At 40.9% G+C, this 24,714-nt stretch overlaps 1 protein-coding gene across 6 annotated transcripts in view; it reads right to left on the reverse strand.

Annotated features, from left to right (window-relative positions):
* Nucleotides 1-24,714, reverse strand: part of LOC149321440 (NCK-interacting protein with SH3 domain-like) — a 139,079-nt gene that overhangs the window by 64,668 nt on the left and 49,697 nt on the right. For 5 of the 6 annotated variants that reach the window (XR_016280948.1, XM_089521674.1, XM_089521662.1 and 2 more), the window contains exon 2: nucleotides 4,474-4,586. Coding sequence is in view for 5 of the 6 variants with exons in the window: in XM_089521674.1 (XP_089377800.1) it covers nucleotides 4,474-4,586 (113 nt within the window). In the remaining variant the exon portion in view is untranslated. Of the gene's footprint in view, nucleotides 1-4,473; nucleotides 4,587-4,941; nucleotides 5,036-24,714 lie in introns of those variants that run through there. The other variant, XM_089521684.1, reaches the window with a different exon arrangement.

Consider the following 24,714-nt stretch of genomic DNA (forward strand, 5'->3'; position numbering starts at 1 on the left):
ATGAGGTTGAAGATCAGGAGTTCGAGTCATATGGGACTCTGTTCAACAAAGGAGTGGAACGGCCCCTCGGTCTTCCTATTATGGATATGGAGTCATTGAAGTACTTTGGTCTGACATGGCTGAAGGGTTAGAGTGAGATGATGGAACACAGTCTCAATGTGAAGCCATCTGTTGAACTCGAATCCCCGGAAGAGTGGAGGGGGTGGAGGTGGAGGTATTGGTCCTATGGTGGCTGTGGGACCCAGTACAGACAACCTTGGGGGTTGTATAGTTTAGTTGAGGGGATGTAGAGCAGTCCCCCCATGCCCTAAGAGCCTTGTGAAGGGATTGAGATGGGGAGGCAATGTCCAACCTGGATAGGTGGATGGGCCACACAGGACTCCAATATCTAGGCCAGTGGGGTAAAGGAGACCAGGATGTGACTGAGGAATGTTGGGATCATGGCTGGTCTCACAGTTGCTTCAGTGGAGATTTATCTAATCTCTCAATACCATGTAGGCTGGAGGGTGTGGGAGAGGTCTATTATCCTTTAGCACTGATGGAGTGGCATGAGTTGGATGCGAAACGGCCGATCATGGGGAGGCTGAGATGAGAAGTTGACAACTGTCACCTCAACAGTCACCATGGTGCAGCTGGTGTAGAGAGCAGGACAGTAAGGTGGGAGGTACTGACCTGTAGTTAGGGTCTGTGGAGATCTGTCAGATAAAACAGAGGTACTCGCTGTTGCGACCCGTAATCCAGGTATAGGAATGAATCAACCGATCCTGGATGGGGTCACACTCCCCTCAAAAGACTGTGTTTGCATTTTGGGAGTGCTCCTGGACTCATTGTCCCTGATGGCAAATCAAGTAAATGCGACTTTCAGGAATGCTTGTCATCAGCTTTGGCTGATACGCCAGTTGCATCCTTTCCTGGAACCAGGGAACCTGGAAACCATGATACATGTGCTGGTAACCTCATGACTCGACTTCTGCAATACACTCTACACGGGGCTACCCTTGTACCTAGTCCGGAAACTTCAATTAGTTCAGAATTTGGCAGCCAGACTGGTCACTGGGGCAGCTAGAGGTGACTATATAACACCTACAGTCCGCCCTTCTCTTACGCGGGGATCCGTTCCGGACCCCCTGCGTAAGAGAAAATACGCGGATGCTCAAGCCCCATTCAAATGAATGGGGCTCGTGCCTGTGGTGGTGGCGGCACACAGGCGCACACCACAGGAGCGCGCCCCATTCATGTGAATGGGACACACCACCCTTTGTCCCCCTGCACAGTTTTGACCGTATGCTCAAAGCCGCCTATAACGCCGGCGCACTGTATATTGAAATCTCTCCACTGGCTGCCTATTAGTTTCCGGGCACAGTACAAGGGGTTTGTAATGACCTTTAAAGCCCTTCATGGTCTGGGCCCAACCTATTTGTGGGATCAAGGTCCTCTGGGAAAAACTTACTGCAGCCAATAAGGACTAGGCTGGCTGCGGTTACCCAGAGGGCCTTTTCATCTGCCGTTCCCAAATTATGGAATGGCCTGTCGGAAGAGATCTGAAACATTACCAACCTTGACAGCTTTAAAAAGACTGTCAAGATGGATCTCTTCCGACAGGCCTTCCCTGAATAACTCACCCGGTCACCCATTGATATGGACCCCATAGAGAACATTCCAGGATGGAAATCCAAAGAAGCTAAAAAAAACCACCCCACTGAAATATTGAGGGAGAACTGCAGGAGAAGCCTTAAACAATCCATTGGTCAAAACCAAAAGCAAAAAAGAAACACTATGGAAGCTCTCAATGATGCTTACTGATGAGGCAGACGAAAAAGAACTGGGGTCTAGATGCACATGGGGCATTACATAGGGAGGCTGAGTGGGGCAGGGCCTCTGCCAAAAAGCACCAATCATACTGCTTGGAAGTTCCAACCAGTACTGTGCAAGCACATTACATCCCACATGTGTGTGTCACAGAGACCATGAAGAAGAAACAGTCCTTCAAATAATCAGGATCTAAGCTGTAAAGGGTTTTATAGGTCAAAAGCAGCACTGAATTGTGCCTGAAAACGGACCAGTGACCAACTGAGCTGCTGCTGAAAAGGAATTGTGTGCTTCCTGTAGCCTATTCCAGTTAACAATCTGGGTGCAGCTCTTTGAGCCAAATGAACTTTTTGAGCACTTTGCAAAGGCAGCCCCATGCATTATAGCAGTGATTCCCAAACTTTGGTCCTCCAGATGTTTTGGGCTTCAGCTCCCAGAAGCTTCAGCCATCTTGATCAATGCTCTGGGATCCTGTGAGCTGAAGTCCAAAACATCTGCAGAACCAGAGTTTGGGAATCACTGCATTATAGTAATCTAAACTGGATATAACCAAGGCATGTTCCATTGTGGCCAGAGTCAACCTGTCCAGTAATGGGCACAATTGGCACACTAGCTTTAACTGTGCATAAGCATTCCTGGCCACTGTTGAAACTTGGGCCTTCAGGCTCAGAGATGAAACCACCTAACACAGGCTAAATCCCTGTTCTCAAATTTGTCTTTTAACTGATCAGGAGCACCTCTGTCTTATCTAGATTAAGCTTCAATTTGTTTGCTCTCATCCAGTTCATTACAGCTGCCAGGCAGCAGTTTAACACTCCTTGAAGGAGTCACAGACCTTGGTATCATCAGTACACTGCTGACATCTGACTACAAAAGTTCAGACAGCCTGTCCCAGCCATTTCATGTAGATGTTAAATAGCATATGGGACAAGTCTGACCCCGAGGGGACCCTACAGACTAATAGTCAAAGAGTTGAGCAGGAATCCTCAGCACCACTTGCTAATAATAATAATAATACAATCTATTTATATCCCGCCTCTCTACAAAATGCAATCAGGGCAGCTTTCTGCTCCTGTAGAACAGTACCTCCAAGTACCACCCTAAAGATGGAACTCAGAAGGATACCATGGTAGATAGTATCAAAAGCAGCTGAGAGGTCCAGCAGAACCAACAGTGGCATACTCCCCACATTGAATTCTTTGCATAGATCATCTACAGAGGTAACCAAAATAGTATGCAAAACTGTCTCCATTTCTGTCTCATTCAGGAACCCCTGGAGTTGAGAAGACATCACATGCTCTAGCACTTCGCCCAAAAATGGAAGGTTGAAGATTGTCTTATAAATTATCTAGCATAGTAGGATCTAGGTAAGGTTTATTTTCAGAAGAGGTCTTACCATAGCCTTAGCCTCAACCACATTTGAAGGCCAAGAAAATACAAGATCAGCTTGTAAGCCAGTATTCAGCTATCATTTTTTTTACCCCACTTGCAAGAAGGCTAGTACAACCTAGAAGAAGAATACTTTACTAACTGAAATGTGATGACCTGAAGAAAAAGAAATATCAACAATTTAAACAGTCCTTCAGTACGCTGACAAACATTCATGCACATTGTCCTCCAGCTAGAGATATGGACACCTCGAATGCTTCAGAAGGCAAAGAAGATTTCTCAGTAATGAAAAGATCCTTCTAGAGGGATAAAGGGTTTTTAATTGTCATATTTTATATTTTACTGTTGTTAACCGCCCGGATTGGTTTGCCAGAGGGCAGTATACAAATAAATATTATTATTATTATTATTATTATTATTATTATTATTATTATTATTCATTTCAATGATATCACCTATTCCTGATTACAGTTCTTGGCACAAGTGCTCCATTTTTAACAGCATGGAAATTCAATTACATTCCCAAAATGAAGTGGAAATCACATTTGATCTCTAATGTAATGTAATTGATGACCCAGAGCCATTTATTATTGTAACGATGATCTGCTGAAATCTACAACTATATCTTCTACTTTACCAAAAGCAGTTTCTTAGCATTCCAGATCAAGTTACATACACTGTCTAATCAATTCTGAAACATCACAGATTTCCTAGAGTAAGTCAGTCCTCTGGACATGGTGGAACTCTATGAGCCAAACCATATGTTATAAAAATGACTTAGAGGCACTAGAAATTAACATCTCTTTATTCGTTTTCATGTAACATCTAACAAAAACACTGCAAGATGCCATGTGCTGTGTGTCTGACTCCCCTCATTCACACCAGCCAACAGTACAAAGCGAGGGAAGAGGGCAGGGACGTAGCCGGAGGGGGGTCCATGGCATCCGGACCCCCCCCTTCTGTTAAATACAATGAATAGCGTGCGCTGCCACGCCCAAGCCCCATTATAATGGTGGCACTTAGTCTGGACCCCTCCCTTCCCAAAATCCTGGCTACGTCCCTGAAGAGGGGAAATTCAGAACTCAGTGACATCACACCATGAATTGTTTACATTAAATACTGTGAGGACAAGAGAAAAATGGCAGAGTGGGCCTATCTCAGAGTCTCTTATAACACTGTGTTTGGCCTTGAATGGCAAGTATGTGACTTCAACTGAATTTGCATTCAGAAAATGTGTCTCCATTATTTCTATACTGTCTTGTTTTATCTACTTACTGGAGGACATCTCTTTGTTCTAAGTTGTATTTTCCCCCATTCTTCATTGCCACGTTATGAATGGCCTCAATCGCTCTGTCAATTGATTGAAGAACCACATCTTGTTCCAGCACCTAAAGGAATACAACATACTTCTGTCAAGCGCTTTGACTCTCATCTTCCCATCAAAATTCACAATGACAATATGAAATTGACAAATGCAACCATCTTAATTCCATTTTAGAGATAGTCTTAGAATTCCCGGCATTACTTTTTCATAGTCCAAGCCTCCGAATACATTTGAAAGAGAAATCAATTCTCTCATTCTATTTCTTATAGGTATTTTGGTAAAAGTTTCTTTTAGAACAAACACAAAAACCCCAATGTTTTTCTAATACACAAAATGGATTCTGTCTATAAAAGATTTATTGAGAGAGTAGAAAAACATTTGTTTGAAAGCACTGGAGGATACATCACAGCTCCACTCACCCATCTTGGGCCCTGGAGTCCCAGTAATCCATTACATGAAGATCAATGGCAAAACTTCAGAGGCACAAAGCAGCTCTTCAGATCAATTTCACATTCAAATTGCTACAGTGACTCTTCCACCCTTCACTGCAAGTTGCAAGAATGTTAAATTTACTTCCTTCTGCTGCTCCTGCTTGCCTCTGGGAAAAGAGGAAGGTTGGCCTGTCTCCCCACCATGCACCCTTCAAAGAAATTTAGGCAGTACTACAAAACACACACATCAGTGCAACCAGATACCAGAAACAACCCATGCTTGCTCATTTGGATGATTTCTACCTGTATTACCATTATTTTGCTGTTGAAGCAGGCAACCCAGGATGCTGACTTGTATCTTTATTCTAGTTTACTAATCATTTTCCCAGCAAGCTCTTCAGTCAACATAACTGGTTGATCCAATATTTTCATGACAAACTGGAAATCTAACTAAACCAGGAATTTTATAAATTTATACTGAAACAGGAGAGCAACTGATTTTTGTGAGACCAACAATTATTCATTACAAATACATTTTCATACAACCAGAGAGAAGACTATATACACATGGCCAATATAAAAATCAAACAGATCACATAATTGGATGCTGAACATGGAAGAGTTCTATTCTTGTAGCCAAAACTAGACCAGGTACTAACTATGGCTCATATTATGAGCTCCTTATATCAGAGATTAGAGTAAAGCTGAAGTAGTAAGAAAAAAACAGTAATCACACCAAAATATAACTTGCGGATCATCTCAACAGAATTTACAGACAATGTGAGAAACAGATTTGCTTTATTAAGCATATTTGACCAGGAATCAAAAGAGCTATGGACAGAAGCCAGAGACACAATCAAAGATTAAAAAGATGCTATATGTTGCCAAAAAGAAAGACAAGAAAAGAAGACCTCTTGTAGGCAGAGGACAATGGATTTTTCAAGAAGCCTCTCTCCACAAGATGCTTGTGGTCTCACAGGAATGGAGACAGATTGGATTGCAAGTAGGGTTGCCATAATTCTCTACCACAAACCGGGACAAAATGTAGGACAAAATTTAGCCCAAAATGTAGGATAACTGTAGGAAAAAAGTAGCCCAAAATGTAGGATATTTAAGAAAAATGGAGGACCTTAAATGTCCTACATTTTGGGCTAAATTTTATCCTACAATTATCCTACATTTTGGTCTACATTTTATCCTACACTTTGTCCTGGTTTGTGGTAGAGAATTATGGCAACCCTAATTGCAAGAGAAGAGTCTTGTTCATATGCAAATAGACTTTAAATGTCCTGGACTTTGTTAAACTGCCAATTTCCACATGGCCAGAAGGAGGAGGAGCCAGCCTGCAAAATTTACCCCCCTCATAACATCTTAACTAAGGACAGAAACAACAAAATGCAGGCATCTTACTAACATCTCCAATTTATTCTCCTGTTTGGTTTTTAACATCTTGTGTGATGAAGAAGCCAATGGAGCTTTTAAAGCTTGCAACAAGTATATTGTGCATTTTGGTTGGCCAATAAAGGTACAGTGTGCCCTTTTTTAATGCGGGGGATCCGTTCCAGCCCCCCCCCGCGTAAAAAAACCCACGTATGCTTGAGCCCCACTGAAAGTAATGGGGCTTGTGCATGCAGCGGTGGCGTAGCAGCACGCGCCTTGGACATGCACCCCATTCATCTAAATGGGACGTGCCACTCCTTGCGCCCTGCGTGCTCCCGCGTGGCTCTCACAACTTTCAGCATATGCTGAAAGCCGTGTGTAATGCGGGTGCACTGTATCACTGTTTGGTGCTTGAATGCAGCTGTTCAGCAACTAGTGTGCAAGGATAAAGATAATTACTATAATAAACGATGCAGAGAAATAGAAGACAGCAACAGAAAGGGAAGAACATGGGACCTATTCCACAAGATTTGCGAACTCAAAGGAAAATTCAGACCAAGGCTGGGGATGCTCTATTATTAGAAGAAGAATGTATTATACGATCAAAATGAAATAAAAAGTTTATGGAAGCAATACACTGAAGAGTTATATAAAAGAGATGAAAAAAATGCTAGTCTGAGCTATTCATTCTGGTCTAATGAGATGCTACTTCTGCCTCCAGAACACAATTCTCAAGATGAGCAGACCTCTCCATAGAACAGACAGAAAATGAGATGAAGAGCATGTGAATGTTACTCTTATGACATCAACTCACTGATGTCAGCTAAAACTGAACAATTAGGACATTCAGAGTATCTGTTTCAGGTAACATCCCATCTGGGTTGTCCCTTACTCCCTCTCCCCCATCAGTCAGTCACTACGTAATTTCCATTTCAATTCATAGCAAAAGCTCCCTGAACATCAGCTGAGTCCTTTACTGTGTTTATAATGCAATCCTGTGCAACATGCATGCAGTGCTTCAAAAACTATAATAGTCAGATTAATACTGCAAGTATTTTTTAAAGTATCCTTCTTTAAGTACCTTATCCAGCAACTAAAACTTGCAAGAATCAAATGTTAGTTACCTAAATTATCTAGCATCCTATCAGTACTATATCTTGCTATTTACTAGTGTGTTTCTTAAATACAACCTAAACATCATTAAAATATCTAACTGTTAAAGGGAAAATGAATCTTATCTTTCATTTTTTCAATTTTTTTTCATTACCTTCTATTCTTCATATTGGTAACCTCTCAAAATGATTGCTTAATCTCTGAAACATTCAATAACTTCAAATATTTTTAGGCTGATTAGATTCAATTTACAAGATGATGTAATTTTTGGACCCATACCCAAAATAAGTATGTGAATTCCATGGGACAGGTGATTTCCCAAGACAATTCTGCCTAGACTCAGTAAAAACTCACTGGGAAGAAACAGTCAGCTTTTCTTCTCCCTTCCTTTGTTTTCTGAGAAAGAGAAAGGAAGGAAGGAAGGAAGGAAGGAGTGAAAAACAGGGCAGTGATGCTAGGGAGGCAGATGGTGAATAGAGAACACAGGAGGAGGTTAGCCACAGCAGGAAGGAGGATGGGGGACAAGGCCAGTGGTGAGAGAAGGTGCATTTAAAGGTGACAATGGGAAGTTTCATAATAACCTAGAATGTTCCATACAGTCCTCAAACCATCAAGAAAACTGTAACATTCAGGATTGAGCTAGCAGTCAAATATATTAATTAGAGAGGTAATGAAAAGTTAGAAAATTCTCTAAATTTTTAGAAGCATAATTCTTTAGAGACTTGGCTGTTTTGTGCCCTCAAGTCATTTTTGAGTCGTGGTGACACTAAGGTGAACTATCATAGGATTTTCTGATTCGAACTCTGGTCTCTAGGGTTGTAGTCCAATGCTCAAACTACTATGCCACACTGGCTCCTTTTAGATTAGCCTGAGAATATTCCCATTCTCAAAAGAATAGTCTCACCTCACCTTACAACATATGAACATCTACAAAAATATCAGCAGTAAGCCATTAGCAGTTATAAGCACCCAGCCTCTAAAATGGCCGTAAGAATTATGTAGACCTTCAGATGTTGTTGAACTAAAAGTCTCATCAGCCCTAGCCAATACAGACAATGGTGAGGAGTAGTGGAAGCTGTAGCCCATAAGATTTAGAGGGACACATGATTCTTAACCCTAGTATGGAAGCAATGCTTTATAAATTCCATGACCTATAACTGTTTTGAACCTTTGCTTACCAGACTACTTTACTGTCTTTGTTCTATAAACTACACTACACGCCACAGTCATTCCAGCTTCTTCTACATTAGGACACTGGGCAAAGCAGCCCAGGAGAGGGGATAATATGTATGTGCGCGCACACACACCCTCGAGATATGCGGACTGGGGGACTACGAGATCTATAGTCAAAAGAGCAATTTTGTCAAGCTCTGATCAGCAGCACATGGAAATAGCTTTATAAGTCAAAGCACTCACCTAGAATAGCACTCAGAAAGTAAAGGAAACAATGTAGCTACCACAAGACTGCTTGAACATGTCATCACATCCCCACACAAATATATTTTCAATATGGAACCAAAAGTTACATGACTCCATAAGGAGGTAACATGTGACATTCTGCACTAAATAAAGATTTAAGCCATAGTTCCAGGAGACAGGCAAGATGGAAGTTGATCAGCAAAGAAGGAAATGCACAGTAACTGGTATCAACATTCCTGTTTCTGAAGAAAGGGCATATCTATCCTATCCGCTACCTTGAAAGAAAGTCCTAGTCAAAAGCAAAACTGGGTCCAGATTAATTTCTAGATCGCAAACACATTCGGGGACTGAACCAATGCCATATTGAAAATAGGCACACATTTCTTTAGAACAATTAATCTCAGTCTTTGGCCTTTTTGATATAATTCACCCTAGACAATGAGAAAATCAAAACAGTTAAAGGATTTCCCATATCCTGGATCAAACATTGATCAGAAAGGGGAGTGTAGTCAAGAAATAAGAAGCTGACTAGAAATGGGGAAGGGAAGCAATGAAAGAACTAGACAAGATCCTAAAGAGCAAAGATATACAACTGATCACTAACATTAGAATTCTCCAACTCATAGTACTCTCCATCACCATGTATGGAAGTGAGAGCTGGACAGTGAAGAAAGCGGATAAAAAGAAAATAATCTGAGATGTGGTGCTGGAGAAGAGTGCTGAGGATACCGTGGACAGCCAAAAAGACAAATAAATAGGGCATAGAACAGATCAAGCCTGAACTCTCCCTGGAAGGGAAGATGATTAAATTGAAGCTGTTGTACTTTGGCCACATCATGAAAAGCCATGAGTCATTGGCAAAGACAATAATCCCAGGAAAGATAGAAGGCAGCAGAAAAAAAGGAAGACCTCATACCAGATAGACGCAACCAGGAAGGTCACAGGCATGAATCTACAAGACCTAGGCAGAGCAGGGGAGGATGGGGGAGGGCTTGGAGACATCTTATACATGGCTCTGATATTACATTTGCCAGTTCTTTTAATACTCTTGGATGTAGTTCATCTTGTTCTGGAGATTGATATTGATTTAGATTAACAAGGTATTCCTGTACTATCTCTTGCTTATTCTGTGCTGAAATTTCCCTATTCTGTCTTCTGCTCCATTATCCTTAGGTTGAGCACCCTTTTTCTTTTCTGAGAACACAGAGGCAAAGAAGGTGTTGAGTAAAAACAAAACAAAACATTGAAGGGAAAGCACTGAGGTCTTTTCACAAGAGAACAGTGTTCTTAAATGGGGATAAGAAAAACTGAAATCACCATGCATGTGTGAAGCAGTGACAAACAGATCATGTCCCAAATGAAAGAAGGCTATTATACATTAGCACATGCATTTTATGAGGAAAACTGAGGATGGCTAGAACAGCTCTGATGTGTAACTAATATTTCCCCCCATGGTGAGCATAGTGTGCAACAGTGATTTGCTCCACAGAATGTTTCCATGGCACTGCCAAACGATTCAAAGTCAACAGTTGATAAAAATGTGTAAAATGACTCCAAAATAGACCTGAACCAAGCCGTTACAGTATTTTGCAAAGGATACACCTTCAGTATGACTTTGTAGTGGCAAGGCTACAGAATTGAATCAAGACACTGATGCTTCTAATCTCTGACAACAAAATGAATAAAAATGAAATCGAATCACTGATCCCACAGGACTCTGCACTTCTCCTTCAAATGGATATAAGTATCTTTGTCCATTCCCCATAAAATTATCTTTACCTTTGTAGTCACTGCTGGGAATCTTAGGACTAGCTGATTCAGGCTTTTGCACTGTTTCAAAAGCTACATGATGGTAGTGCGATCCTTATGATACCCCATCCCCCAATCACTTTCCCATTTTCTTCCTCTCTTTGACAGTGTGTGTGTATGTGGGGGGGGGGGGGAATCACTCCTGCAGAACACTTCTCTAAGTGTCATTCTACAAAACATCATGGTTCTTTAAATGCCAGTCACATAGGAGAACTTGTTCAGCAGTCTAGAATAATCATACCTTTCAGAAAAGCATTCTTCTAGACAAATGGGATCTTATAGAGTGTGCTGACAGAACCAAAGAAGGGATGCCGACATGTGCTGTGCATTCAATTTACATATTTAAGGCAATGGGCCTATTACAGATATGACAAGCCCTTGAAAAATGTTCCTTTCAAACCAAGCTTTTCCTTTCCCCTTTGGGAAGGTTAGATTAAGTACAATAATATTCTGCTCCTTCCTTGTCTCTCTCAATTTAAAGGAAAGCAAGAAAGACTTGAAATAGTTTTATTCCAAAGTCCGTATGTCAAATTAGAAGCAAGACAATCTCAATATATAGGCTAGGGATTTGGTTCACCTACCCTAGCTAATGCACCATATTCAAGCAAGCATCAAAAACAGCTTGAATGCCCTCCTGCGCTAGCTAATAAGCAACACAAAACACAGAAAGAGGCTGTTCATTTGCTTTCTATCACCATGTTTGCAATCCTGTACAAACATGATGCTTTATCATCACATCAGTTATCCATGGTTTGCTGCCTTAATTTTGGTTATAATTAGAGCTGGCTTGATACTAGGACTGCAAAGATTACATGACACTACACCCACTCACTTTGTTAAAAAAAAAACAACCTGCTGCTGCCCCCAGATCATGTGGCCCTGCCAGAAAGAGAAAACATGCTTGCCATTACTACTGGGTAGCATTTTCATCACTGCTTCTTATCCAAATGAGGCCAGAGTGAAGGCAGTGCCACTGTGGCTCATAAAAGTGAGGAAGCTGTCTGCCTAATAAATATATAATGCTTATTAGGTAATGTAAAACACAGTTTGCCCATCTACTCTAACCACAAATTTATCCCGTTTCTTAACCATCCCTTAAATATAAGATGGGGGTGGGGGGGGGGACACCGCAAAACAATCAACGATAATTCCTGGAGAACAGGTGTGGTACCAGCAGACTAGGGGAGGGCAAATATTCTCCCCACATTAAAAAAAAACCCAAATAATTACCACCCATTCAACCTGACATCAGTATTAGGGATGATTCTATATCAGTTCATTAAACAGACAGTCTGTAAGCATTTAGAAAGGAATGCAGTGATCACTAAAAGTCAGCATGGGTTTCTCAAAAACAAGTAATGACAGACTAATCTTATCCTTTTATTTATTTATTTATTTATTTATTTATTTATTTATTTATTTATTTTGGATAGAGTCACATCTCTATCAGACTTGGTAGATGAAGAGAATGTTGTGGATGTAGCATATCCTGACTTAAGGCCTTTGACAAGGTCTCCCATGATATTCTTGCAAAAAAGGATAGTAAAATGTGGGCTTGACAGTGCAACTGTTATGTGGATTTGTAATTGGTTGATTGACTGAACCCAAAAGGTGCTTGGCTCCTTTTCATCCTGGAGAGAAGTGACCAGTGGGTTCTGCCTTGGGCCCAGTGCTATTATACACCTTTATCAATGACTTGGATGATGCTGATCCCCTTGTTTATTCCTCTACCTTTTGAAATAAATTATTTGCAAAACCTATCAGGAATGTGTTGGAAAGCCCATGCTTAGCAAAGTTAGGGGCCATTCAGACTACAGAAAAAAACGAGTTTGAGATCGATTCTTCCACGTGAAGTTCATATTGGGCCCGATTCTGTCACAATCCATGTCGGGGCTTGCACAAGGAAATGTCCCATACACCAAGGTATCCAGATTCGGGCTAAAATCCGTCTTTTCTCAAAAGACTTGGGTTGCGCCAAATTTGAACTTGCCCTCGAACATGATCGGGGCAAATTAGGGAGGGATTAGGGTCAGGGGGCGGGCAGAGGTCAGAGCATTCCCTCCCATCATCAGAAGGGAGGGGGGAGGAGGAGGAGGAGGAAAGAGCCGAAAAAAGGGGAATCGCTGGATGCAAAGGGTGACAGGAGAAAGGGGGAAATCAGGGGTGACTTTTGGGCTGCAGAGGGCTGTCAGAGAGAGGTGGGGGTGGAGAAAGTGATGAAGGAGGAGAAGGAGAAAGGGGCTGTGGGAGGAAGGGAGCCATGGAGGGGATCCTAAAACAGAGCAGGAGGAGGAGGAGGATGAAGGAGCTGGGGGAAAGGGTCAGTGGGCATCCCCGAGGAAGGAGAGGGTCTGAAGAAAGGAGGAGGAGGATTTCCATGGGGAATTGGGTTGTGGGGCTATGCTGGGGCATGTAGGGAAATCAGGCTGCTTGTTCTACTTTCATTTCCTCTTGCTCCTGGATTATTGTCAGAGGGAGGTGGGAGGTGGTGGAGAAAGCTCAAAGGGAGGTGAGGGTCGAAGGAAGGAGGATTGCCCAGGGAAGTAGGGCTGTGGGTCCAAGCTGGGGCATGTAGGGAAATCAGCCTCTTTTGACAACTTATGCGCATTATTTTTTGGGTGCTTGCTTGTTCTACTTTCCTCTTGCTCCTGGATTATTATTATTCTTATTATTTGTGTTATATGAGGATGCTACAGGAACGCCTGTGCTGCATTTCCATTTTATTCCCAATTGATTCCATGGGTCTAATTTAGTTGGAACTGACAGGTCACACTCTCTCAGCCTCACTGGAAGGCAATGGTAAAGCTCCTCTAGCAGGAGGAAAAGGGTCAGGTCAGGTTAGGTCAAAGGCAGGGCATAAACGGAGCTCACATCAGGCATCCTCCCCTTTCATATTTTTTTTAAATTATTTTTGACCAAATATGCGCATGATTTTTTTCTGGCGGCAGATAGAGCAAGGCTAGCACCTTGTGCAAGGGGTTTCTCTGCTCGCTTCAAGCAAAGGGGAAATGTTGCGAATGCAAATGTTACAATCCTACAATGCGAATCTTACATTTTTTGCTCTTGTCAATTAGACAATGATACATGCTTTTGCTACTGAATTCAGAGGCAGCCCTGAATTGCTTTTAAAAGCAAAAAATAGAATGCATGGCAAGTGCATCCTTTACTGGCATTTCTGAGGTGAGGAATTTATTATTATTATTATCATTATCATTTCATGTGTAAGAGGCATTCTGGGGGGCAAGGAGTGGGGGATGCATTAGCTTGCATGGGACTGAAAATGGGGACAGGGGCAGATCTTGTTAGGGATCTATGTTTCTCTATGTTTCTCTTTTATCATTGTTGCACGTTCCTTCTTGTTGTAACTGCCCCTGAAAAATGTCGGCTTGTTCTGTCTCTGTTGCTGAAAGTTCCGCGTCTGCGGTCTGTTATCTCTCTGTCTGTACTGGTCAGCAGCCAATTGTTGACAGTTTCTTTGCAAATGTCCTGCCTTTCCACAGTGGTAACAACGTCGTTTTTCTCTCACGGGAGCTGCTGCTTGGTGTTCTCTTAACTCAGGAGCCTGGTGCAGTCTTGGTGCTGATTTCTGTGAGTCTTCTTTTTCAGACAATCTTCTCTGATTTTCCTCCAAAATTCTTGCTACTATTAAGTCTCTGCTTAGTTCAGCCTCAGGCAGATTCTGAAGACTGTTAGTGATGGAGTCCCATGAACTGTCTAAAGACTCTATTAGGATGTAACATTGCTGTTCTTTGTTTATTTGGACACCTCTTAATTCTGCCTCCACAAACAGGTTTTGCATTTTCTTTAAATGTTCAACCACACACTGTCCCTTAGTCATCTTTTGTCTATAGATTCTTTTAGACCAAAGCATTTTGGCAAAAGCTGTAGTTGGAGTATGTAGCCTTTCAAGAGTCTCCCAAACTTCTTTTGCGGAGCCCTTATCTCTCACATCGTTTATCATGTCCTCCTCGAGCATCAAATACAAGCATGCTTTTGCCTTGCTATCTCTTTCTTTGGCGGCTGCATTTGCATCGGCTGTTAGCCCCGTCTCGACTGTGGCCCATAAACCTTCTTTAATCAGTAGTGACTGTGCATAAACTTTCCAGGTGGAGTAATTGTGGGAGTTTAACTTGCTAAACTTCAACACTTCCATCTTATCTTGTGCAGTGACTCAATTTGGCAAAGTCCTTCCTGAGTTTGCACAGCTGCCTCGTCTCGGGCTTTTCCAAAACACAAAACACTTCACTCACGAGCTTACCAGTGCAGCGTACACAGCTTGCTCTGATCGGTCGTCCACAAAACTTTCTTTCTCTTCCAGGAAAGTTCAGCTTCTGTGGATGCTGGGTGTTCCAGTAACTGGCGCTGGGCCCATAACCCTTGTTAGGGATGATGGGAGTTGCAGCTCTTCTCCTGGCTTTCACTCTCACCCCCTTGGTCAGCGGAAGAACAACCAGTTTGACCAGTAGCTCTGAGAATTGGCTGAAGATGTCTTCCAATCTTATCTGGAGTCTGCTGGTTCTTGTTCAGCTCTCAAGACACCAGTCAACACAGTAGTCTTCTTTAAAAAGATCTACTTTTATTCTACTATATACACTATGCACAAAACAATTCACTACTCACAAAACTCTCACTACTATACTCCTCAATACCCACACTACTATACTCCTCAATACCCACACTACTATACTCCTCAATACCCACAAAAAGTATTGCCATACATTATTGTTTATATAGACATTTGTCTCTCTATTCATTATACAGTTGCCACCTCCTGGGCGTGTACATACATTATGATTGACATACCATACTTGGCTCAATCTAGACCTCACATTGCATCATACATTACTGTCCACTCAATGACTCTCAGGTGATATCAATTTGCACCTTTTCACTTTGTCATTGCCTCATATGTCCTTGGCTTTCAGGACCTTCTAATTACATTACTTACAACACCTGTGTGACAATTCAATAACTTTTGCTGTGTCATGTTACTTTCAAATACATTCATATACATATTATATTTCTTGTGACTATATATCCCATGTGGCTTTTTCCTGACAGATCTGACCCAAATGCCCACACATACACACAACACAAAAAAAGAGGTTTTAAAAAAATTGACACCAGGGCATTTTGTGCATGGCTCTTTAAAAAAAAGGAGGGGGGATGACACCTCCAATGCCCCTGCAAAAACGTCACCATGACGATCGCTTGATTGACAGCAGGCACCTTCACAGCAGGCACAGAATGCATTCGATTTAAAATGCCACTCTTTTTGTAGTGGGCACTTGCTAACGGAGAGATTTGGGGGAGGGGCATCCGAATCAGCCCAGTTCCTTCCAGATCTTTGATGCCAGTCTGAATGGGGCCTTAGTCTCCTAGTAGATACAGTGGACCCTTGTTATACGCTGGGGTTTGGTTCCAAGATCCCCCGTGTATAACAAAATCCGTGTATGCTCAAGTCCCATTAAATATAATGACATGGCAAAATGGTGTCCCTTATAAAAATGGAAAATCAAGGTAAATTTATACTTTTTTGGAATATTTTCAAACCGTGTATGCTTGAATCAGTGTATAAAAAATCCGTGTATAAGAAGGGCCGACTGTACCAGGGTAATTGAAGTCCCCATGACTACTAATTCTTGCATTTTTGAGATTTCTCAGATTTGTTTCTGCAAAACATCATCCACACACTTCTTCGTTTGGTGGCCTGGAGTAAACGCCTACCATAATGTTGAGTTTATTTATTTCTCTATTTTTACCCAAATGATTTCAGCTGAGCCACTCTGATCACTCTCACCGATTTCTGTACAACTGAATTTGTTGTTGACATATGCTTTTCTTCCTCCTTTTCAACCACATCTATTCTTTTTGGTATAACCTTCAACTGTAATATTCTAGTAAACCTAAAATAGCTTTTGATGTCCTCTTGGTACCAGGCATTCACTCATATCTGACTCAGTGGAGTCTCAGGTAGTAGGAAACAACAAGTAGCACTATTACTTCTTAAGATATTGTATATATTCACCTATAAGTCGACCTCATATTTAAGCTGAAGTCAGGTTTTGGAGCCAAAATTATGGATTTTGATATGACCTGTGGATAAGTCAAGGGTAAAACTAAGCCCATGTAACAAAGGATGTAAAGGATAAGGCAAAGAAAATGGCAACTACATTAGCATTTAAATTTAATGTGATAACTTTGCCTGATTTTCACCAGAAAAGCTGACAAACATGCACAAATGTCTTTTTCACAGCCTTCAAAGCCTGATTCCTCTAGGCACTCCTTTGAGGGGAAACCCCAAAGAGCTGCCACTGCCGTCATTTTCCCACCCAGGCATTCAAAAAGGTCAGAAGAGGTACTGCAGTGGAGATAGTAGAGGGCTTTAGTGCTTCTTTCAGGTACTCCTGGGATGGAGTAAGTTTTCACCTTTCACCACTCTACTAAGAGAAGAGGATGTTTCCTTTTTTGATGATAGTTAAAGTACAGTACCTACATTGACCCATGCTTTTTGGGTCGGTAAGTCACCTCAGACCTTTTGGGTCAATTTTTTGACTAAAATTTCTAGACTTATACAATATTACTTTTGAAATAATAATGCTACCAATCCTGTTACTTTATATAAGTAACACAATGACAGGCAACATCCTTAATTTTTTGTATAGAGTACAACATCTAGTGCAGTGGGTAACATCTTATTTAGGTAGTAATTTTGTAAGATTTTCAGTACATTTTGAAAAGAAGTCTATTAAATGGGGGGAAAAAAACTTGCTACTGTTACTAATACAATCTTTCCCTACAATGGGTAACAAGAATAAGTTATTTTTAAAGTCAACTTTCCAAACTCCGAACACAGATTTTACATTACTGTCAACTACCACTAGAGATAAAAAAAATAAACCTAGAAAATAGTCCAAAATATATACTGTGTTACCAATAAAATAAAATAAAATAATTAAAAAATCATAATAGTAAACAACTATGTACAAGACATAATACAACACTAAAGCAAAATAAAACAATTCATCTCACAAGTTTGAACTATGTTGCAGGTCTTCTTGGGTTCTGTTCAATGTAAGTAGTCATTTTAAAGTCCAGTGCTATCTTTGTGTAAATTTAGTCCAGAATGTCCAACCAAAGGTTAAGAGGAGATAGAGATTGTCTTCTACTGTTTCTGTCTTTGTTTACAAAGTCAATGAGTGGGAACCATTTGTCTATGAAGGTCCTGATTTTGGTCATCCTCTGTAACTTGAAGACAGCTTTTCAAGTAACCGTAGGATCCATATCTTTTTCCATCACATATCTAAATATACCTCCCCTGTTTTCCAACATCTGGCAATTTCTACACGGGTTACTGTAATGAAGAAAACTATACGGTTTTTATGTTTCAAATTTTGCATCTACATATATTAATAAGAAAAGCATTTCAGGACATCATTTTACTTCTTGGTTGGTAATCAATGAAATTTGTTCAAGTACCAATTGCCAAAATGTGTTTATTTTGTGTGTAGAAATGTGTCATTATCATTACAACCATGCCAACATTTGGAGGAATTTGTTTTAACTATTTTGGCTAGCTTCACTGGAATCAAATACCACCTGTGTATAATTTTCAAGGTGTTTTCTCTAATCAATGCTGATCTAGATTTAAAAGGGGTGAAGGCCAAACTGCAGTCCATTTTGAAATTGGAATTGAAAAATTCAAATCCACTTGTATGTGGATTGTGGATTGTGTTACCAAATAAAATAAAATAATTTTTAAAAATCTGCTAACAGGGATATCCTAAATTTTAGTGTGTTTTTTCTTCCCTGACAATCTGGGCAAAACAAGGGAGAAATGTTCCACCAATACCAAGTTTAGGAGACTGTAAAATCATATTTACTTACGGATTCACTTTATAGTAGTTTGTACATATCTTATTTGGAATGGTTTATTAACCTGAGACTTAAAGAAATGACTAAGACAATAGCTATTCAACGACGACATTCAAAGATATTCAATCTATAAGCTTTCTATTTCACACTATAAAAAGTCTCCTTTGACACATATAAAAATTAGGAATTGGTACTAAGAAAAGCATTAATAGTAAAAACAAGCAATACTTTCAACATGTTATCATGTCTACACAGAGAAGAATTATGCTTTTATAATAGGCTTTATTCAAATATTTGTAATAATCATTATGACACTGGATTAGATGCCCTCTGAGGTCCTTTCCAACTCTATGATACTCATACCAAAGGAATACAACTGCAACTCCATTTTATTGCTATCTGCTTGGGAAAAACAAACAATCAGTTGCACTGGTGTATGGCTTGACAGCCAATTAGTACACAGCAAGGGGTATACTAGTATTCTTTCTTTTTGCTTTTCTGGTGGCGAGGATGTTGGCAATGGGGGGACAGATGTATTCCTCCTGGTGGAATGTTGTTTTCCATAGCCAAGGTAAGAGACAGGAGCTCTGAAGCACTCACAGCCCCAAAGGGAGTTCCGATACTGACTTGACAGGAAAAGGAAAAGTGAGGAAGAATAAACTGGCCTTCCTCCTTTGAGCTGAATCTCAGCTCTCTGCTTGTTTGATCAATAGCCAACATCAGCAAGTGGTTATTAAAAGGAAAACTGCCTGTGGTCACATAGCTCTGCTATCAACAGCTGAGCAAGCCAGCTGCAAAGAGGAAGAGAAGGCAGGGAGCTGGGAGAGAAATGGATCAATGAAGCCGACAAGGAAGCTGTGGACTTAAAACTATGTAAAAGAGAAAAATCTATTCCTCCCACTTAAATGAGGGAGGAAAAAACACAAAATATAGCTTTCAGGTGTCAGCTACATAAGCAAAGCCATGTGTATTTTAATAAAGCTACAAATGAGGGAAAGGAGAGCCTCTCTTGCTCAGGGGACTGACTAAGAAGAAAGTGCCACTAGTTACATTTTTCTTCCTGGACAGATGTGAGAAAAAGTGTACAAAGGGAACTGTAAACTAGAGACACAAATCCCAAGGATCTTTTTAACAGTAATCGGAAGAGAACCCAGGGGCTTGGCAGAGCAGCCTGCACTTCTTCCTACAAAGCTGTCACTGTGAAATGTAAAGGCATTAGCACAAACTTTAAAGACACCTTGAGATGTTCTTTGAACATGTATTATTCTGATCTAAAGGACAAGGCTCTGCCTGGTGCTATGGGACATGCTTATATTAAATTAGGTCACTTGTATGGCTCTTTCCCTAAAACGAGATTACTTTAGGCCATCACAAAAAATGTGTGCATAGTTTTCCTTCCTTATGAATAGAATCATAGAGTTGGAAGAGACCACAAGGGCCATCCAGTCCAACCCCCTGCCATGCAGGAAATCACAATGAAAGCATACCCGACAGACGGCCATCCAGCCTCTGTTTGAAGACCTCTAAGGAAGGAGACTCCACTACACTCCGAGGGAGTTTGTTCCACTGTCAAACAGCCCTTACTGTCAGGAAGTTCCTCCTAATGTTGAGGCGGAATCTCTTTTCCTGGAGCTTGCATCCATTGCTCCGGGTCCTAGTCTCTGGAGCAGCAGAAAACAAGCTTGCTCCCTCCTCAATATGACATCCTTTCACATATTTAAACAGGGCTATCATATCACCTTTTAATCTTCTCTTCTCCAGGCTAAACATCCCCAGCTCCCTAAGTCATTCCTCGTAGGGCATGGTTTCCAGACCTTTCACCATTTTAGTTGTCCTCCTTTGGACATGCTCCAGTTTCTCAATGTCCTTTTTGAATTGTGGTGCCAAGAACTGGACACAATATTCCAGGTGGGGCCTGACCAGAGCAGAATATAGCGGCACTATGACTTCCCTTGACCTAGACACTATACCTCTATTGATGCAGCCTAAAATCACATTGGCCTTGTTAGCTGCCGCATCACATTGTTGACTCATGTCCAACTTATGGTCTACTTGGACTCCTAGATCCCTTTCACATGTAGTTTCATTCAGTCAGGTGTCCTCCATCCTATATCTGTGCTTTTCGTTTTTCTGCCCTAAGTGCAGTACGTTACATTTCTCCGTGTTGAATTTCATTTTGTTAGCTATGGCCCAGTTTTCTAGTCTGTTCAGGTCATTTTGAATCTTGATCCTGTCCTCTGGGGTATTAGGTACTCCCCCTAATTCGACATGATCCCCAGCTCATTACCAAGTGAATCTCAGATCACAAGGGAACTACAGCAAAATCACTTCCTTGTGGATAATAGTATGTAAAATTTACATTTTATACTATTCTAGCTAAGTCATACCTATTATTCACTAGCAGCATAAAAATTGCTGTGATGGATCAGGTCAAAGATCTATCTAGCCCTGTGTTCTATTCCTTTAGTGCCCAATCTATCAGATTTCACAAAAGAGAAGTACAAAAGCAAGAGATGAGGGTGATATCACCATCATGCTCATGCCTTTCAAGTGGAGGTAATGTACAGCCGGCATTAATCTTTAACAGCACCTCCATGAATATGCATCAAATATTCCAACTCTATAATTCTATGATTTGGTCTGTGTAATACATACAAGAAAGATAGCTATATCCTAATAGATGAGCAGATGCTCTGCATGCAGTAGATCCCAATTTCAGTCTTTCACCTCTCTAGATAAGGCTAGGAAAGATTCCTGTCTTGAAAACCTGAAGTGTCACTACCAGTCAATGCTGAAAACACTCAACTATGCAGACCCAAAGTCTGATTCAATGTAAGGCAACATTATGCTGTATGATAGCATCTCTACAGATGAAAGGAGTTCTGGAGGGCTGTGAAATACCCATCAGGAAATCTTCTGTGACGTGGACTGAGCAGGGGAGCATTTGCTCCCATTTTTTTCATTGTGGGATACCTGTTCCCTATTTGGTTCATGAGCTGCCATAGCTTGAGAATCATCCCACAACAATTTTGTTTTAGTACAAGATGGGAGTCCTATGCAAGATGAATCAATCTTCCTATATTTTTTAAATGCACAATAAATTTAGGTGCAGCAAATGAAACAGTATCTTTATAGCAGGAATTTCTTTGTAATTAGACATAAACAGCTTCATAATCTTTAAGAATCAGTGTTAAGCGGCTGGTTTAAGCAGCTAAGGTTTGAAAGGATTTTCTGAGATGAAAAGGCTTTGGGAGTCTAAAGAGAGAAGTATAAAGAGTAGCAGACTCACATTCTATGTCAAAAATCATGTATGTATAAAACCTAGAGCAGAAACTGATGATTTAGTAAAATTGGATAAACCCCATCTCTATTTTGGTTTTTGATGCAGGAGTCCTCAAATTTAGAGAACGAATAAAAAAACTGGGAAGATACATCTTCTACAGAGGAATTAGATACGTTATCTAATTCAAGTAATCTAGTTTATGGTGGAAGTGATTCCTTTTTATTAACTGTGCGAAGCTGGCTCATCTGTTTTCTTAAAAACCTGAAAAGTAGTTTCCTTCCCATCGATTTTTCTTATTATAATATTGATTTCTGTAGTCGTGTCTTTCTGAATCCCTTGTTTCTTGACTGGCAGCATACACCCCCACAGTAGTTAAATCTTACCTTTTGAAAACACTGGATGCATCAAATGTAATCTGCCTGCACTGTCCCTTTAAGGACATGCCTGAAAATCTATTCATTTGTAGCTATGAAAGGTGGCCTCTGTGAATGGGAAAAAAAGCTGGAAGTAGACCCTTCTCCTCTGTGGAGACACTAAACAAATGAAAGACAGCTATTCTGGTAGGCCACCAAAGAATCTTCCTCTGGTTAGGACAAGAGGGATGTGATTGTTTAGAGAGGCTTTTAGGAGAAGGAAGCATGTTTTCGAGCACAATTGCAGCAATGGGAAGGAGAGTTCCTGTAGGTCAGGGGGCAAGTAATTGCATCCATGCTGGTGCCCAATTTTTTGCCTCAAACCCCCCCCCCCCCTCAAGCCACTGTTGCCACACAATTTCTGGTTCCTATGTAGGCTGGTTTTTAGCTGTGTTGCAGCAGAGATAGAGGAATTCATGAAAGCAAACTGTCACATTCTGGTGTAGTTCTGAGTCATATGTGGCAACTAGAGATGTGGGGTAGGTAATATTCTGGAATAATGCTGTATGTTTCTGTGGAAATTGTTACAATCTCTGTGTGTGTGTGTGTGTGTGTGTGTGTGTGTGTTCATCCATAGTTGCCTGGGCTCTTTTACTATAATTGGTCATGTTAGATAGGCTAAATACAGGACATGAAGTTCTAGTTCTTCTAAGGAAACAAGAATTAACAAACCCTGGTGCTAGAGAGAGAACTGCAACACAAGAACCTGCCTCATATAGTTGGACCTTCTATCCCAGTATTATCTTCTCTGGCAGGAGTCATCCAGAATTTTTTTCATCTTAGGACTTGATCTAGGACTCTCCACAAACAAAATATTTGTTCTGTAACTCAGCTATGGCCCATACCTACTTTGATCTTAATTTTTAATAAAAGCTTAGCCCTAATGGCAGAATCAAAACAATGGACAACAGAATGGAAATGGTCTCAATATACATCCCCATTAACTAAAAAGAGACACAAAAGATTACAGTAATGATAGGATCATAGCATTAATTTCCCATGAAAGTAAATAATGCTGAAAATTCTGTAGCATAGACTCCAATCATATACGGAGAGAGAAATTGCCAAGGTGAAAATGGGGTTCAGGAAAGTGGCACTAGAGATCACATTGCAAACATACAACAGATGATGGATTGAACCAAACAATTGCAGAATAAAATTAGCATATGATTTATAGACTAAAGTAAAGCCTTTGACAGCATAGATCATGAAAAGTTATGGAACACTCTTAAACACATGGGACTACTAACACATCTGATAGTCCTGATGAGGAATTTGTACTTAGGAAACGTAGCTATTGTTAGAATGGAATATGGAGAAGCAAAATGGTTCCCAATTGGCAAAGATGTCAGGCAAGGCTGCATACTATCACCCTATTTGTTCAATTAGTATGCATTTAAAAAAAAAAACCAATAGGTTTAGACACAGGAGGAGGAGGAAAGAAGCTAAGAGGAAGCAACATCAAAAATTTAAGATATGCAGATGACACCATAATGCTAGTGGAAAACACCATAGACTTGGAACAAGTAATAAGGAAAATTAAAGAAGAAAGTGCAAAGGCAGGCTTAATGCTGAACATAAAACAAAAATAATGACAATGGAGGATCTACATAAATTCAAACTAGATAATGAGGAAATCAAAATAATTGAAGATTTCCTGTACCTTGGATCAAATATTGACCAAAATGGAGACTACCATCAAGAAATCATAAGAGGATTAGGAATGGGAAGGACAGATATGAAAGAACTAGATAAGATCCTAAAGAGTAAAGGTATATAACTGAGCACTAAAGAGCCCTCCCTCCATGGTAACTGTCATCCTTCGGCCTGTGAGGGAGTGAACAGGCAGGACCAGCTCCACCAAGGCTAGCCTGAAGAAAGAGAGCCCTCCCTCCATATTTGTCATCCTTTGGCCTGTGAAGGAGTGTACAGGCAGGCCCAGCTCCACCAGGGCTAGCCTGAAGAAGAGCCCTCCCTCCATGACAACTGTCATCCTTCAGCCTGTGAGGGAGTGAACAGGCAGGCCCAGCTCCATCAGGGCTAGCCTGAAGAAGAAGAGCTCTCCCTCCATGATAATTGTCATCCTTCAGCCTGTAACAGGCAGGCCCAGCTCCACCAGGGCTAGCCTGAAGAAGAAGAGCCCTCCCTCCAGTCCATTTGCCTTGGTCCAGGCCTCAGAGGGAGGAGAGAAGAACTGCTGGACCTTATCCCCTTCTTCCTCACCACCATTCCCTTCTCCTTTTGTGCCGTGTCTTTGAGATTGTAAGCCTGAGGGCAGGGAACCTTCTTATTAAAAATAATAATTGTAAGCCGCTTTGATAGCCTTTAGGGCTAAAGGGCGAGGTATAAATACAATAAAACAAATAAATAAATAAAGTTAGAAGTGTCCAAGCCATTATATTCTCCATCACCATGTACAAGTGTGAAAGCTGGACAGGTAAGAAAGCATATAGGAAGAAAATCAACTCA

The sequence above is a fragment of the Sceloporus occidentalis genome, unplaced genomic scaffold (genome assembly GCF_023333645.1).
Source record: "Sceloporus occidentalis isolate IW3139 unplaced genomic scaffold, rSceOcc1.0.p SCAF_1, whole genome shotgun sequence".
In the NCBI taxonomy this organism is placed as follows: Eukaryota; Metazoa; Chordata; class Lepidosauria; order Squamata; family Phrynosomatidae; genus Sceloporus; species Sceloporus occidentalis.